The sequence below is a fragment of the Marmota flaviventris genome, chromosome 10, assembly GCF_047511675.1.
Source record: "Marmota flaviventris isolate mMarFla1 chromosome 10, mMarFla1.hap1, whole genome shotgun sequence".
In the NCBI taxonomy this organism is placed as follows: domain Eukaryota; kingdom Metazoa; phylum Chordata; class Mammalia; order Rodentia; family Sciuridae; genus Marmota; species Marmota flaviventris.
In genome coordinates this window covers 121,633,089-121,650,930 of record NC_092507.1, presented here as the reverse complement: position 1 = coordinate 121,650,930, position 17,842 = coordinate 121,633,089, and the positions used below count along the sequence as shown (strand labels likewise).

Sequence of the window (17,842 nt, the reverse complement as noted above, 5' to 3'; positions counted from 1 at the left end):
CAATAAAGAGAATAAAAAAGTCACAAGTAAAAAGTCCAGATTTCAGGAGGGTAAGGTCTGTTCTGCTGGGGGCATCAGGAAGGGTTATTGCAGGATTCTAGAGTAGTGCTTCTACCTGCCTCTACCTCCCCACTCCCTGGTCTCCTCTCTGTCATGTTACTTTACTTAGTGATCGGGCATCCTCTTGTCTATTTCTTGCTCTTTGTCTCTCTCTTCCTTTAGAGAATGAAGGCTCCAAGATGAAGAATACTTGTTTGTTCTGGTTGCTGTCTTATCACTAATGCTGTGATCACTACCAGGTTTTTCAATACACATTTTTAAATGAATGAATGAATAAAGTGTCATTGGAGTTTGATACCATAGGGTGGGCAGGATTTGGATATTCATTAAAAGTGGAGCGAGAGGCAGCTGGTTGTTGCTCGGTGTTAGTGCTTGTCTAGTACATATGAGGCACTGGGTTTAATCCTCAGCACCACATAAAAATAAATAAATAAAATAAAGTTTTTTTTTTTTTTTAAAGTGGAGGGAGAGACATTTTAGGTGGAGGGTATATGAAGTCCTATAAGGAGTAGAGAATAAAAGATGCATTTGGACAGTGGATTTAAGGAAAACTATTGAGATACGATGGTGGATTAGACATGAAGAACAAAAGAGAGGTAGCAAATGACAATTCCAAAGTTCGTGTCTTTGAAGCCTGATGGAGATTGAGCGAGTGAATGATAAAAGAAGGGAAGTTGAGAGGACAAGCCATTTTATCAGGCAGTGGTTGAAAACCTCAAGGGTGACATCTGTGAGCATTTGTAGAGACTGGGTTGAGGTGCATGGTCAGGTCTGAACATGGTGAGTTGAGATTCACTAGTTTGGAAGAGATACTAGTAATTTGAACCAAGGATGGGTGCTCAAAGGGAGAAAGCCCAGAAAAAGGAGAACCCTTGGGAACAGGGGGCACTGGGCAAGATGGATTAGCAAGGGAGATGGGGAAAGACTTGCAAAAGGGCATTTCAGGAGAGATGGTCAGTCAGATGTCAAAAATAGGTCCCCAAATATGGAAGTCAAGGTTATTAGGTTTGATAGAGGGGACAAGGTCACCTTCAATAAAAAGATTTTTATAGGATTGTGGCAAAAATTACATATTATATGTGTATATGATATAATGAATATTCCTTGGTACCAGCCAACATACATATTTGGTAATGATATATATATATATATATATATATATATATATATATATATATATATATATATATATTATATATATATATATAATATATATATATATATATATATATATATATATATAATATATATATATAAAATATTCCTCTTTTAACTAAATAACATCTTACCTCATAGTTTCCAGTGGTTTTTGTCATTTCACAATGTCTGGGAACAATAAATAGCCATTTTCATAATGCTGGGCATTTATGTTATTTTTGGTTTTTGCTCTTTTTGATATGCTCTGACTATGCTATGCTATGACTTTGTGGATGAAACTAATATGCCTCCCTGATTATTTTCTTATAATTCTATCTGAAAATCATTTTCCATTTTTTTAATGCAACATGTAGTTTGTTGTTGCTATTTCTGATCATTGTCTCCAAGGCAAGAAGGAAAATAAAGAAAAAAAAATGAGCCAACAAAAGAAATTGATCAGCATTAATAATATTAAATTGAGGGGCTGGGGATGTGGCTCAAGTGGTAGCGCGCTCGCCTGGCATGCGTGCGGCCCAGGTTTGATCCTTAGCACCACATACAAACAAAGATGTTGTGTCCGCCGATAACTAAAAAATAAATATTAAAATTCTCTCTCTCTCTCTCTCTCTCTCTCTCTCAAAAAAAAAAATCACTGAGTTGTCAGGTTTTTTAAAAAAGATAATATTAAATTGATCATATTATTTTGATGCCTTACTGGAAAATTGCACTAATTTATACTCCTATCTATGGTCTTTGAGGGTTCTTGTTTCCTCACACTGTTGACTTCATTGCATGGCTATTAAAAACAAAACAAAACTGCCGCAGTCTGGCTGGGCACAATCAGAAGCCACTTGTCAAAAGAAACTAACTTTATTTTTAGAACCAAACACGCCAAACAAAACAGCCTCTCAGGAAAAATCCTCAGAGCCTCAACTGCCACCACCGGCTTTCCACAAGCCTCTCTCTCCCACACAAGCTTCTCCCCACCTCCCACAATCCTCCTGCTCTTGAGGCCGATTGGCTGGGTCACGTGGGCGGAGCCAAAAAAGTCCCCCAATGAGCAGCTCCGTGGTCTGAAAGGGCAGGGAAACAGTCCAATGAGCATCACCGCAGAGGAGCCAATCAGCTAGATGTTGCTGGGGCCGAGGAGCCAATCAGCTAGATGTTGCTGGGGCCGCTGTGAGCCAATCATGAGCCGGCAGCTGGAAGTTTGCTGGCAGCTGGAAGTTTGCTGGGGCCCCTTAGGCTGTGGCTCTCAACACAAAACAAAACACAAAACTTGTACTAATTTGTCATTTGCATTTCTTTGAAGACTGGCAAAGATTTCATGTATGTTACTATGACTAGCACCTGAGATAAATTAACTTATAAAGAGGAAAGATTTATTTGGACTCACTGTTTTGGGAGTTTCTGTCTATGATGGTTTGGAATCATTGCTTTTGGGCCCGCGGCAAGGCAGCACCCTGTGGCAGGAATGCATGGCAGGGCAATGTACTCATCTCATGGCATCCAGGCAACAGAGGAAGGAAGAGGAAGAGACAAGAATCCCATAATTTCCTTCAAGGACATGACCCCAGTGACCTAGGACCTTCCACTAGGCCACAGCTTTTCAATGTTCCACCACCTCCCCAGACTGGGGACCAAGTCTTCAACACATGGAGCTTTGGGGGACATTTCAGATCCACACTGTAGCAACATGCTTATTGGCCATCAGGCTAACTTCCATTGTGAATTCATTATTGATAAACTTTGTCATTTTTGGATGCAGATACACATTGCCAACTTGCTTGCCAAATGGCTGATTGATTTATGTTGCAGGATACATTTTGTGTTTTGTGAATTGTCTCCTGTCTCTTGCTCATTTAAGATAACATTTGTCAGCTAAGGATGTTCATCTATGTTTCAAGGTGGAATAAAAAGAGCTAAAAATGTTGCAGGAAGAGGGTATATACTTGGGTTTTGAGTTTTGGAAGAGGTGTAAATTGAAGTGGAACAGTATTGAGCATCAAGGACAGGATGACGAGGGAGGGTGCCTATTGGGCTGCTTTTTGGCTTCAGAAAACATTATATGATAACTACCTCTAAGCTTGGAGAGCATTATCTTTTAATTACAGTCTTTTGAAAAAACATAAATAGCTAAGATTGTGTGTGTGTTTGTTGTTGCTATTTCTGATCATTGTCTCCAAGGCAAGAAGGAAAATAAAGAAAAAAAATGAGCCAACAAAAGAAATTGATCAGCAGGTTATTTAATTATCAATTTTAATTCAGTAGCCCCAGTAAACCATAGGGGTAAAAGTTTAGTAGACTCATTGGGTGATTGGCTCTAAGAACTTCTTGTGGAATCAAGTGTGCCTTAGATCTGTATACTCTTTCTTTTTCTCTCATATTTATTCAGATTGAATATTTGAAGCAGAAGCTATGAAAGGGTTATATAAGGAGCGGCATCTAATGAAAGTATGTTGGATGAATAAATCCATGCACAGATTTAGCTCTACCTGAATAAAAATAAATAAATAAATTTCTTTAATCAGGTGCTATAAAATTATAATTACTTTAAGTCATGGTCATATCTGAAGTGACTTTGAGGAACAAAATTTCAGGATAGACTTGAAATTCCTCTAGGAAATGTCACAAAGCAGAATGATCTATGAATTAATATTTTATGATAAGATAGTATTACAAAGCTTCATAACTTTCTACTGCTATGTTTTTAAAAGCCAATGAATGAGTTGAAGTAGTGGCACCCACTAAAGATGTGGAAAGAATTTTCCTATTTGTAGTGACAGATAAATGATGATCAATTTTGTCATGAGAAAGTTCATTTGGACACTTGGGAGTAGTGAGGTATGGTAGAATTTTTACAGATTATTATTTGTTTGATCAGGTGTTTCTTTGGTGGTGATTCCCATGGCTCATGACTTTGTTATTTGCTCTTTTAGAAAATTAAGAAGGGAATTTAAAGACTCATTAATCTGCATCTGAATGTATGCATGTGAGTATTGAGGGGGATCCGGAGGGAAGAAGTCTAGGGCACGTTGAGGTGTGTGAAGCTCTTTTTAACTTCTGTGATGGGGACTCATTGCTCCGTAGTGTTCGCCTCCACCTGTGGTACTGGGTCCTCTCTCTGACGGTGACCCTATTTATCTTCCAGGGTTTGGGGTGCTGATGTTTGCTGTGGATCGGCAGGATCCTCACCAGGCAGAAGTTCCCTGGTGGACGGCTGTGACGCGTGGCTGCCGGTGAGGCATGACCTGGACTGACTGCTGCAAAGCTCCGGCCCTGATGCTCTGACTGCCTGAGCTGCATTTTGATTCTCCTCTTGATTTATGTTCGTTTGCTTCCACATCTTCTCTTGCAGGTAGTGGTAGAGTGTGCTGGATTGGACGGCACCTCTCTGCACAGAGTAGGGCTCCTGGTCTCTCTGCCTCCTTTCTTCAAAGCCTGACTCAGTCTTGGCTGGGCTTGGTTGGTCATCACCTTCTCCTTCCTGCTTTTGAGGACTTGCATCCTCTTCCTCCAGTGTCGCATGCTCTCCTGCTTCAAGGTGTGTCTCAGGGGAGATGGGGTCATCCTCATCCTGACTTTTTAGTAGGCTCTCGTGGGCCTCTAGGGCTCCACCTTTCTCTTCTTTGGTCTTCGGGTCCTGGACCTTTACCCCTTTTCTGCTGTTTTCGTTTTTAGGGAGCTGCATTACAGAAATCTGGTCAGTGACATCTGCCTCCTGGAACTTTCTGTCTTCACCCCCTGCTGTGGTCTCCTGTGCCTCTGGGGGTCCCTGGCGCTCCACAGCCACACCTGGGTCCTTTGTCCCTGAGCCTTGACTCTTGTGCTCCCCCGGAGCAGGCTGTCCCTGCTCCTCTGGGAGCTGACCATCCTCTTCTCTGACTGACAGCACCGCTGCCTCCAGCACTCCGTGGTCACCTGGTGGTCCCTGCTTCTGGGGATCTGGGTTATCCCCGTGAGCTCCCGGCACCGACCCGCGGTGTGGGTCCACGTGACCCTGGGAACGCCCGCGCACGCGCAGTTCCCTCCTCTCTGAGCTGAGGTTCCCTTCTCGAGGAGCCAGGGCGTCGGGGGTCTCACAGGACCCCTCGGCATTCGGGGACAGCTCGGGGTCCTCCCTGACTGGCTGGGCCCCGATCCCCGCGGCCCTGCCGGTTTCTCCTCTGCCGTCGGGTCCCGCGGACGGGGGCTCGGGACGCCCCGGGGGGGCCGACTCCTGGGTTCTTCCTGGGGCTTCGGGGGTCCCCTTCGCTGCGAGGCCGTCTTCGGCATCCTTGGCCTCTTCTCCTGGGATCGGTGCCTTCTCCGTCTCAGGACGACCCTGATTCCTTCCTTCCGATCCCAGGAACCGTGTTTCAGACCGGGTTTCGGCATCTCTTTCCCTCGACGGTTCTTGGAGTCGCTGCCGCTGCCCGTCCTGCGAGCGAGCTTCCAGGACTGGCGCCTGGGCCACCCTGTCACGTCCTTTCTGCCCTGCTGTTGGGTGTCCTTCTTCTCCTGGGGCTCCAACATCGGGTGGTTCTGAAACAGTTCTGCTGCCACCTTGGGCCGGTGGGTCCGTTGTTTCGCGCCCCCTTCCTTGTGCAGGGGGTTCTGGGGTCTTGGATGTTCTGCCGCAGGCCTCAGGTTCCTCGGAACCACTTGTCTCAGGGAGGCTCCCAGCAGCATCCTTTTCTGGCTCTTGGACCACAGACGTCCCACTCTCGTCCTCCGTGTCAGTTGACTTCTGTGTCTCTGGTGGGTTCCTGGCAGCAGCTGGTTCGGGCAGGTCAGCAAGCTCTTCATCTGGGTTCTTCTCTGACTTAGACACCTGTCTCGGTTCTGCACTTAGTAATGATTGTATGTCAACATAACAGAGGTTCAATAAACTGAAGATCGCAAGAACGAATTCATCAAAACTGATGGTGCCATCTTTATCACTATCCAGAAGATTCAGGTTTCTCTCCACAGCATGCATAACATGGGGCTGCATCAAAACACAGGGGGAATTCAGCTTATTCATATTTGACCGAGTCTCCAGAGTATCTGTTTCTCTCTTAAGAATCCTTATTGGTGGGGGAATATAGCTCAGTTGGTACAGTGCTTGCCTCGCATGTACAAGGCCCTGGGTTACTCCCCAGCACCCCCACCCACAAAACATATATATCCTTATTTATTTATTTATTCACCTTATTCCTCAAGAGTGACCAACACTTCCCCAAACAGTAAGAATCCAGTGGCTGTGGTTGTCACGTTTCACCAGAGAGCTATGACTAGGGAGCATTTACATCCCTTGTGAGTTTTAGTTAGATTCATCATGGTTTGTGACTCCGCTGGGAAGTCTACTTTGCTGAAGCAATAGTCCCGGTCATGAAACCCTCATTTTCTCTGTAGGACTGACTAAGCAATTGCATACGATAGGCGACTTAGACCACAAATAATTGTTCAAAAGTCAGTGAGTGCTGAGAACTGATGGCCGAATTGTAAAATGTGCAGAGATTACCTAAGCTCACCTTGCTTGGATTAGGGAGAATTGGAAAGTGGATACGAATTGTCACAGCTCTGTGAGCACCTCACCTGAAGGAAGTCCCCAAACTCGCCCTGAAGGAGCCGTTTCAACTCTCTGCAGGTCAGCCTTGCCTTGTCACCATCCTCTCTGGAATACTTGTGGAAGGTCTCGATTACGCAGAGGACACTTCTCAGGAGCCGAGGCATCTTTACAAATTCAGGAGAGACTGTGAGAAAGAACAAACAAAACCCATTTCCCAGGATAGGTCTTCCAGGAAGGGGACACCAAGATCGTCCTTTCTGCCTCTTCTCCAGCTCTTCCATCACCGGCTCTATTCTGGATCTCGAATATGATATCCAAATTCTAGGAGTGATTTAGTTCTGCCGTGGACATTGTGATGAGATCAGATCTAGCACAGGTTATTAGGAGAGGCACTTTACCCTACCCTGCAGTACGCAGCAGTATTCACGTGTCCGGAGAATGTTTGATGGTAAGAAGATGGTGAAACGAGAACTCAAATATAAGTTGTTGAGATGCACAGATAAAGCCAGCAGAGGGAATCAGTCTTTTGAGCCTCTCATCTGAGAATATCCACTTGCTTTCCTCCCACCTTGCCTCTGCCCAGCCTCCTCTGCTTAGGAAAGACCTTATAACTTTTAATAAGTAAAGCTTCTAGAAGAAAGGGAAATAATGCCAAGGAAATAAACTGCTGCATTTGCAGTTGGAAGCGGCACATTTTTAAACAAGAAGACACAGTTCCATGTGAACTCACTGGTAAAACAGAGTCTTGCTCTATTTAGTCTACATTTTCATTTTAATATAGATCTGAGTCCTGAGTCTTACTAAGTAACATTCACACCCATGTCACCCAAACAGTTAATATTTTGTAAAAAAGAAAATGATCAAAGAGGTTCCGTAAGCACGGAATACATTTTAGATAGCAGGACTCCCCCGTTTAATATTATCAGTAGAGGTTAGCTTACGGTATTAATACAATCTCACATATAAGCAAAGCTTCCCCTGAGGTTCCGAATGCTCTAGCAAATGTCTGAGGCTTACCTGGTTCAGGAGTGAGAGCAAGCGGAACGGGAGGCAGCGGGCTCTCGCTGGCAGCAGAGCAGAGACCTTTTATTGCGTCTCTAATTGCACAGCTAGGAGGGAGACACCCTCTGGGTCTAATGACCTGATTCATCTCCACCAAACCCAGGCTCCCCTCCTTCTCTGCCCTCAGCTTGTCTTATTTTTATTTCCTTCTTTCGGTCTTAATTTCAGACTCATGCAAAACCACGGGGAAGGGGTTTCATTTTTATTTATGGACTTTTGCAGGTTATTTTGAGGGATCCTCAGGGCTTCAGGATAGTGTTTTTTCTTTTTTTTTAACCTGAGGACACAATTACGTTTCTGTTTGACCAATCATAGGGCTCAGAAGTCATCTGATTCCTCTCTCTGAATGCCGGATGGCCTGTATTTGACCTAACCCTGAGAGATTAATGTCCATCATGTGTTTAAAAATAAAGGCTCTATTTAGTCATGTGACAAAAGTGGAGATACCAGTTGATTCAGCTGTTTTAATGCATTGTTCTTCTTGCCCAGAGGCAGTTAGGAGAATAAAAAAATCTCTTGCTGGGTGTGCAGAACCTTACTTACCCAAGATGTGCTATTTTAAGAATGTGATTGACATCTACCTTTAAAAGATATTTTTGTAATTCAGGGAACTTAGAAATTACCATCCATATCACCATGTTCTCTTTGTGATGAGAAAAGGGGTACATGAGGCTAAAGTGAGGACCGAAATGAGTCTGAGATGCTAAATGGGAAAATGTTTTTATTACCTCATAGGTTTGGTCCCTCGTAGTAAAGAATATTTCATTAACAGAAGAATTAGATTTTGTTGTTTTCTTAGATGTTCAAAATGAGAGTAGAGTATGTTTTATATCTTTGTCTCCTTTTCAACGGACCTAAGAAATAGAAACAAAGCCATCGGAACAAGTGTAAAAGACAAAGAGCAAGTTAACCAAGGGATGGAGATGGGGGTAATTAATGAGAAACCAAGGCTAAAGGCTGCATTGCTATTGAACAAAAACCTTTTTCTGAGTTTCCTGATCTGAAGACAAGTACAGGGCGATTGGACTTTGGGGAGAAATTCATTCTGAGAGTTTACATCTAATAACAATTTCTCAGCATCACCCCCAAAGGGAGGTGACTTCTACTGAGAATTGGGATTGGCCCATGAATGTCACCTTAATTCTGATTAGTTAATATTCCCTGAGTACCAAGTATTTCTCAAATACCATGGCAGGCATTAAGGTATTTAAATTTCAATAAATATGTCTCCCTGCCCTGGAGCTCACTGGGCCAGTATCATGACAAGAGGTTAAAGGAAACTGATATGTTCAGGCTGAATTGGAAAGAAATAACAAGGGAAGACATAAATAACTGTCTTCAAGGATCTGCAGGGCTTTCAAGGGTGTGGGAGAGAAAGGAATTAATGTTCATTGAACACTCATGACATGTCAGGTGCTTTACACAGGGCTGTCTTAATCCCCACAGCCTGTATAGGTAGTTATTATTCTCTTTTAGCAGATAAGGAAGTTAAGACTCTTAGATGTTGAGCAAGTTGCCTGTGGACATGTATCTAGTAAATGGCAGAGCCAGGATTCAGAATTAAAACGTCTAAGCATATGTTTCTGAGCCCATGGTCTTTCCGTGAAGTTGAGTTCTTTATTCTGTGCAATGCCAGAGAATATAGGCATAATCAATGGCTGAAACTCTCTAGAAAGTAGACTCTAGTTCTTAGAACTCGTAATGAGTAGAGTGGTCTGATAATGATTTATGCTGCTCATAAAACAATGGGATCTCTGTCACCAGAACTGTTCCTGTAGAGGCTGAACCATTCCCTGTTGGCTAGTTATGGGACAAATCCTGCCACGGGAAGAGAGGAGACAAGAGTGGCTCACAGTGAGGAGCACAGAATTCTTCCAACTTTAAATGTTGGTGGTTTTACATTATAGTTCCTTTTTCAAAAGTCAAAGTAGGATCTTGTCTTGTTTCTCAATGATATAAATGCTCCCAAGCCCTTTCACAAGGACTCCTACTTTTTCAGTGGTTACTCAAGATCATTTAATTAATACTCATGCTCTGGGTGAGTGGTGACTCAGAGGGAACGACAGGAGGAGGAGGCTGCTCTCTATCTGGTGTTTTAAAAAAAGTAGACTGCAGTACAATAAGACCCCGATTGCCCATTCTACAAAATGAGGTGTGGGGGGGAATGTGATTAATAGAAAACCATCTTTATGGTCACACTGAAGTCTTGAATGGCAAATCTGACCATCACAACCTGGAGATGTGCTGGACACAGAATTGATAGGAATGACAGAGGTGAATGAGAAGTGGGGCTGTCAACGGGAACAGAGACTGAATTTTGTATAAGTGACATGTCTCTGTGGTCATTTCCTTCTTCCTCTTCCACTTTAGAGCACAGAGCCTAACCTTCCTAGCCAAATCCCCAAATTTCTTCTCTAAAGAAATTTAGCAACCTTTTGTGCTGGGGACATAGCTCAGTTGGTAGAGTGTTTGCCTCTCATGCACAAGGCCCTGGGTTCAATCCCTAGCACCACAAAAAAAAAAAAAAAAAAGAAAAAGAAAAGAAAGAAATTTAACAATCTAGAAATGCTAAATGTAAGCTTCTTGAGGGCAGGGCACTGTCCAGTTAGGAGAGAACCTGGACTATAGTAGGAACTCTATCAATATCTGTTGGCCTATAGAGTGAGAGCTAAGGCCTCTAACCCAGACATTGGTTCTCGAGGAAAACCTACTCCATTATGGTATTTGGGGGTCTGGGGGTCTGCAGCCTGTCAGCCATTTACTCACAAATCCACAGAATTCTCAACTCTTCCACAATTTTCCTTCTTAGTGTGAAAGCAAACCTATTTATGTAAACCAAGAGAATCTCAGATCTTTTCATTGGTATAAATGGGCAACCAAGAATACTTATGCGTATAATTCAGTTGCATTAAAGATTAGTAGAAAAACTGGTCACAGAAAAACAGATATAATTCAGAAAATAGAAGATGAAGGTGTCTGTATTTTTAATTTTTTGAGGAACCATCCTACTGTCTTCCACATGACCATACTAATTCACATTCCCATCAACAGTGTTCAGAGGTTCCCTTTATTCCAGATCCTTACTTTTTATCTCTTTGATAATAGACATTCTAACAGGTATGAGGTGATGATTGTGGTTTTAGTTTGTGTTTTCCTGGTGATTAGTGATATTGAACATTTTTCATATACCTGTTGGCTATTTGTATGTCTTCTTTTGAGAAATGACTATTCAGGTCCTTTGTCTATATTTATTTATTTATTTTTGTGGTTCTGGAGATAGAATCTGGGGCCTCATTTATGCTAAGCCTGTGCTCTACCACTGGGCTACACGCCTACCCACTTTGCTTCTTGTAAATTGGTTTTGTTCTTTTGTGGTTTTTGTTTGTTTGTTTTGCTATTGAGTTGCCTGAGTTCCTTACATATTTTGAACATTAACTCTTAGCCTTCAACTTCATGGTATTTGTTCTAAGGAAATGTAATTACTGTGTCAAAGAGGTATCCGGTTCCCATGTCCCACTGAAGCATTATTCTCAATAGCTGTCGAACAGAAACAACATAGGTGTTCATCGGAGACTGAATAAAGAAAATGTGGTATATTTACCCAACGGGATACCATTGGCTTTAAAGGAAATAAATCCCATCATTTGGACAACATGGATGAACCCAGGGGACATTATGTTAAGTGAAATAAGCTGGCCACAAATACTAAATGATTTCATTTATACTTGGAATCTAAAGAAGTCAACATCATAGAAGCAGAACTCTGAAAAATAGTTCAGAGTTCCAGCTCCAAACTCTAGTAATTATCTGACCTTAGACAAATTTCTAAACTGTACTGAGTTCATTTCCTTATCTACTGGTTACCAGAGGCTGAGTGGGGAGAGAAAATAGGGAGATGTCAAAGGGTACAAGGTTTCAGTTAGACAAGAGGAATATTTTTGGAGACCCATTACACAGTATTGGAGACTATAGTTAATAATAATGTATTATATACTTGAATATTGCTAAGAGAGGAGATTTTAAATATTCTCAACACAAAAAGATCAGCATGTGTTTACTAGCTTGATTTACTCCTTCCACAATTTATACAAAGCATCACATCATATTCCATAAATAAACACAACTAATATTTGTCAATTAAAAAGTAAATTAAAAATAAGTCTAATTAATATAATCAAATAAATTAAATGAGACAAGGCCAAGATGCTTGTCTGGGGCGATTGGAGAACTAAAATGTGGTTCTAGATTAAACGTAATTTAATAAATAAAAAAATTAATAATAAAACCCCCAATGTCGACAAAATCTCCTAAAAGTAGTATTAGCCAATAGAACTATATGTATCTATCAAGTACTTGAAATGTGACTCGTGTGACTGAGGAACTAAATTTTAAATTTTACTTAGTTTTTATTAATGTCAATCTAAATCACCACATGTAGCTAGTGATGACCTTATTGGGCCACAGGGTTTTAGAATAGAAAGCACAAAGAGAAAGAAGTTCAAGAGGTGGGAAGAAGGATGAGAAACATATAATCAACTTAGGAGGTCCTACTTTCAATTAACAAGGACTCCAGGACAAAATAAGAAAAAAAGAGGAAGATCTATCAAAGAATTCATGAAGATTTCCTAAAGGGCTTCTGATTTTTAAAGGCCCACGAAGTGTTCACCTAGATACTTGGAAATCTTAGAACATCAAAGGCAAGGAAAAGAAGGGTCAAATATCTTGTTTGAAGCTACAAGTCTAATAAATGGTGAACCTCATTTTGGCCTCAAGCAATCTTACTTTTGTGCCTATATATTTGATACAACAAAATAAACACTTTTTTTTTTTTTGCCTCCAAGAGTCTCTCCAGGGTAAATGCATGGCATATTTGGTATGCTGGAGATGACTAAGTTGAACAATGCTATCAAAACTCTAAAAGCATTAAAATTAAAACAACAACATCAACTTTCAGAAAGGGAGAGAAGAGAGGTAGTGTAAGTGATTTAAATCATTACCTGTCATGGTGGAGACATAATTTAAAATTTGATAAATTCTACTACCTGAGGATATTACCTGAAAAATAAAAACACAATAATTAGAATTAGGAATGGGAGTTGAAATGAAGTGGGGCAAGACATTTATTTATTGATTCATTTTTATAATAAGCTTTTCTGCACTACTTGATATATTATCATTTATATTCTAAATTCCTTGATAAAGTAATTTTCAGTATTATGAACATTAATTATAGAATATACAGAGGAGAAATGAACACTTATCAACTATCCTTACTTAGTAGGCATTTTATGTGTATAAACTGTGTCTTTCCAACAACATTTTAATTACCTGACAGGAGAGACAGAATTATGGATTCTTTATGATTAGCTTTTCTAGAAGAAATTAAGTGGAAAAAATCCACTTGAGTTAGAATTAGACAATCGGGTTGAAAACCCACCTTTATCACTTAGCATTCATATACTACCAGTGTTTACATCTTGTGCTATAAGTTTTTCTCATTTCTTCTTTGCATTATTTTATATGATGACAGCTTTCCCAGCTCATTCAACATGTTTCTACTTGATATGTTCACAGCATTCTGTCCCATGAACATGCTGTAGTACACATAATCATCTGTTTTGGGATATCTTAATTGTTTCCAGTTTGTCATTATTATGAGCCATAATGTGATGAACATTCTGTAGCTAAATCTTTGTGCACATGATGCTCATACTGTTAGAGTCATCGACTCCTCCAAATCATCCTTTCTTAATAAGCTGTTCTTATCAAGCACAATTGTATAAATGAAATGGTTGATGTTTGTTATAGCTAACACATCATTTTGTATTTAAATAGAAAAATATTTTCATGGGTTATGCAAGCACTTAATAGTGAGTGCATCGAGGCCCTTGTATAATCAACGTGTGCAATGTGTTTATGCTCACATTACAGGAGTTCCTTTCAATGACTATTAGGTGACCGAGAAATATTGCTGAATAAACAAATGAAGAACAAATGGTGTTGAGAACTCTGAAAAAAGTTCAGAGTTCCAGCTCCAAACTCTAGTAATTATCTCACCTTAGATAAATTTCTAAACTGTTCTGAGTTCATTTCCTTATCTACAAATGGAGAAGGTGGGGTAATATCATCCAGAATTCCAGAACTCCAGTGTTGAATATTGAATTAACAGGTAAAAACATGTAGCAAAAACATTCGGGTCATAGTATTTTCTGCTGAACTAACAACTCTGAGAAGTCTGCCTTGGTCATTGTTATATCACCAGGCCAGCACAGTGCCTGGAACATAGGAGGTGCTCAATATTCGTTAAGTAAAAAAAGATTAAGAGAAGCCAATTAAAATGGGAGACCAGAATTAAAAGAACTGGACTTATTCTTATCTCTAGTTACTGACTTTAGGTCTTTTATTTCTGTAGATTTAGTATCTTTATGAAAATCGAAGTATATGAACTAGACCATAGAGGTCTCTCTGATTTATTGACTGTTAACCTTATATTTTGCACACGTTATTTCTACTCTTCATAATCCTGAAGGGTAGGTAGATTTATAAAGAAATTGAAGCTTAAAGATATTATGTAAATTGACCGACCCCTATTACAGCTGTTTTCCTCCTACCTCTCTGACTACTTTGAATTTTCCTGTTTTTCTCCGTTGACTTTCCTTAAAGGTGGCAGATCCTCAGGCTTGGCCCTAGCCCAATTCTCCATCTCCTCTTCCCCCCACGTCCTGAATAAACTCATCCTCTCTTATGGTTTCTGTTAATTCTCACCAGCAACCCGTGCTGACCAGATGAACTGGGTTCAAAAGAGCTGGCTGCAACATTAAGCTGAGAAAATGTCAAAAAAAAAAGCACAGGACACACAAGTCATTTTCACGTTGAGGCCAGGACTGCTCTGCGACCTTAAAGGTCAGCTTCCACATGGAAAGAGCGCTGGAAAAAAAGAGTGTGCACCTGGAATCTCTTTGTTTTTATAGGGAGACACACAAAGAGTTTCAATAGAATGTTCTTCACTAAATAAGGCAGGGGATAAGGTTTCAAGGGGGTTTGTCCAATCCCATTGGGTAACGGCCAAGTCCAGAGCCAGAGCAAACTTCTTTTTTTGTTTTGAATTCTAATTTGTCACGTGTGACAGCAGAATGCAAAGCTGAACTCATCATCTCCTCTCACATCATGGATACTCCTTTATGCTCTCATCTCAATAGTGGAACCACTACCACAAAGCTCAACTATAAACCTCCTCCTCTCCGTCGTTCCTTCTGTTGATCTTAATTCTCTAATACCTCTCAAATAGAACCATTTCTCTCTCCACTCCGTATTCCTAGCTGGGCCACCACTGTCTCTCAGAGAGACTGCTGTAATGTCCTCCTATGTTCTTGCTCTCATAGCGACCCTTTCCAGCCAGTTCTCCACATTGCAGTCAGTGGTCTTCATAGATTGCCAACTTCATCAATTCCATGCCTTAAACAACAATGATTCTTTTTAAAAAATATTTATTTTTTAGTTGTAGTTGGACACAATACCTTTATTTCACTTATTTATTTTTATGTGGTGCTGAGGATTGAATCAGGGTCTCGCACGTGCGAGGAGATGGCTCTACCGCTGAGCCACAACTCCAGCCCAAACAACAATGATTCTTTAAAAAAAAAAAAACAAATTTGTAGATGGATGACATGCCTTTATTTTATTTGTTTATTTTTATGCAGTGTCGAGGATTGAACCCAGTGCCTCACATGTGCTAGACAAGCGCTCTGCCACTGAGCTACAGCCCAGCCCCACAGTGATTCTTTATCACCCTCAAGATAAGCTTAATAGGGCATGCAATACTTTTCCAAACCTTCTATTCTCATCTCTTGCCATTTATTTTAGGCTCTAGTCAAATCTAATTTTAATTTTCTTGAATCCACTATATTTTTCTCTTGCCTCCTGCCTTTAATGATGATTTCACTTTGCCTAGAAAGATCTTTTTCCCCCCCTCTTCACCAAGTGAACTTCTTAGTTATTCTTTGATTATAGTTTAAATATCAGTTTCCACAGGAGAAATCTTTGATGACCCTGCTAAACAGAGATGTTTCTTTTCTTTTAATATTTATTTTTTAGTTATAGGTGGACACAATATCTTTATTTTATATTTCTGTGGTGCTGAGGATCGAACCCAGCGCCCCACGAATGCTAGGTGAGCGCTCTACCTCTAAGCCACAACCCCAGCCCCCAAGATGTTTCTTTTCTTATAAACTCAATGCTTCTTCAAAGTGTGAAACTTGTCTCCTTCTCCTACTTTTACTCACCCGCCTCCCCACATGGTCAGGTTTGAGACCTGGGGATTGACTTGGCTGTGGTTCACATATTAAAGCTAATGTGAGGACATTAATATGGTTCTCCAGGGGAAAGAGAGGCCCAGAAACTCTTGGCATATCAGCAGGGTCATTACTTCATAAGAAATAGGGTCAAGGGCTGGGGATATAGCGCAGTTGGTAGAGTGCTTGCCTTGCATGCATAAGGCCCTGGGTTCAATCCCCAGCACCACCACCAAAAAAAGAAATAGGGTCAAAATAATGCTAATAGAGGAATAAAATTGACTCATATATACCAGATTCTCCTCATGGATACATTGAAGCCTTCTTAACTTCATGCTAAGAAACCTGGCTGAAGGAGTTGTGAGAATTAGATGCATAATGTAGGCCTTTAATAAGTGTGCTGTATTTAAATTCAAATGCATATGAGAAAACCAGCCTGTCTGGTATTGAAATCTCACTTCTGCTTCTCACTGCATTTACCCCCTCACAATAATACGTGGACCAGAATTCATCTTTCTCTTGACCCACCCCTGGAATTTTTTTTTTTTTTGTACTAGGGGTTGAACCCAGGGTATTTTAGCACCAAGCTACAACCCCCATCTCCCATTCCCCTTTTAAAATCTGAGACAAAGTCTTGCTAAGTTGCTGAGGTTGACCTCAAACTTGCAATTCTTCTCCCTCAGCCTCTCAAATCACTGGGATTATAGGCATGCACAACAATGCCCAGCTCCTATCCCAGCTTCTTAGTTCACCAAGGGGTGCTGACAGGTGCTAAGACCAGAGTTGACTGCAATATTCAGGAAAAACCCAAATAGGTGGAAGGAGAAGAAATCACAAATATTCTATAATGTCTGAGGCTGAAATATAAAAAAGGATTTAGGGTTTTAACATTCAGCAGAGCAGAATACCATGTTTCATAGATTGGCAGTAGAGGCCCTGAACAGAAAACAAACGTACAGCCTACATTAATTCATTCATTTCACACACATCTATTGAATACTTACAGTATGCATGTAATTTTCAAAACTCCTTGAGCCAGTAGGGTAAAGTTAGGAGGGCTTCATTGTAACTAAGAACTTTAGAAATCCTAGGTAAATTTTTTCATTTTTTTTTATTCATAGAGCTATGTTTCTTATTGTTCATCATGGAAAGAAAATATAAAACGTCCAAGTTGTAGTTTCTGTTTTCAAAGAGTTTGTGGTGTAATTGCAAAGACTGAAGCCAGTACAAAGTCAAATAAGGCAGAAAATTGTAATCAATTAATGATTGGTAAAGATAATAGATGTCCTAGGATCTCAATGAGAGATATCATTGTACATCAGGGTGATTAGGAAAGATTTTAGGGAGGATGTGGTATTCAACCTGGGCCTTATAAACTGAGCAGAAATGCCTCAGTTGACGGAAAGAGAGAAGGCATTCCAAATAGATAAAATTATACCAATCAGTCTTTGAAATAGGACATTCATAAGATGTCCTAATGACAATAAATCAACCAGTCTGCTTTGAGCACATGGTTGGCTCCAGAGGTATCCTGGGATCCAAGGTTTAGAAGGTAAATTGACACTAGATTGTAGAGGCTCTTAAATTCCAAACTGAAGATGTTGAACTTCATCTTGTAGAAAATGTCATGCCCTTTTTTGAAAGAGGAGAAGTGACAAATCAATTTCTAGAAGTTTCTGTTGAGAGCTTGCCATAGCTGTTCTGAGTGTTCAGAAAACGGTAGCCTACTCATAAATCTATCTTTTGGTTTAGTTTCTGA

General features: G+C 40.6%; 1 protein-coding gene and 1 non-coding gene across 2 annotated transcripts; one reads left to right on the top strand and one right to left on the bottom strand.

Annotated features, from left to right (window-relative positions):
* Positions 1–4,333: 4,333 nt before the first annotated feature.
* On the bottom strand, positions 4,334–6,894 carry Tchhl1 (trichohyalin like 1). Its single transcript, XM_027953707.2, has 2 exons — positions 6,757–6,894; positions 4,334–6,166 (listed from the first exon to the last, which is right to left on the bottom strand). Exons 1-2 carry the CDS (start codon positions 6,892–6,894, stop codon positions 4,334–4,336), a joined length of 1,971 nt encoding a protein of 656 aa, XP_027809508.2.
* A 3,331-nt stretch (positions 6,895–10,225) lies between these two features.
* On the top strand, positions 10,226–10,310 carry Trnae-cuc (transfer RNA glutamic acid (anticodon CUC)). The gene has a single exon. It is a non-coding gene; the product is annotated as a tRNA-Glu (tRNA).
* The last annotated feature ends 7,532 nt before the right edge of the window (positions 10,311–17,842 follow it).

Coding starts and splice junctions, on each gene's coding strand:
- Tchhl1 (XM_027953707.2), bottom strand. CDS start 6,894: ATGCCTCGGCTCCTGAGAAGTGTCCTCTGCGTAATCGAGACCTTCCAC. Junction 6,167..6,756: donor AGTTTGGGGACTTCCTTCAG/GTGAGGTGCTCA, acceptor GTTTTGATGCAG/CCCCATGTTATGCATGCTGT.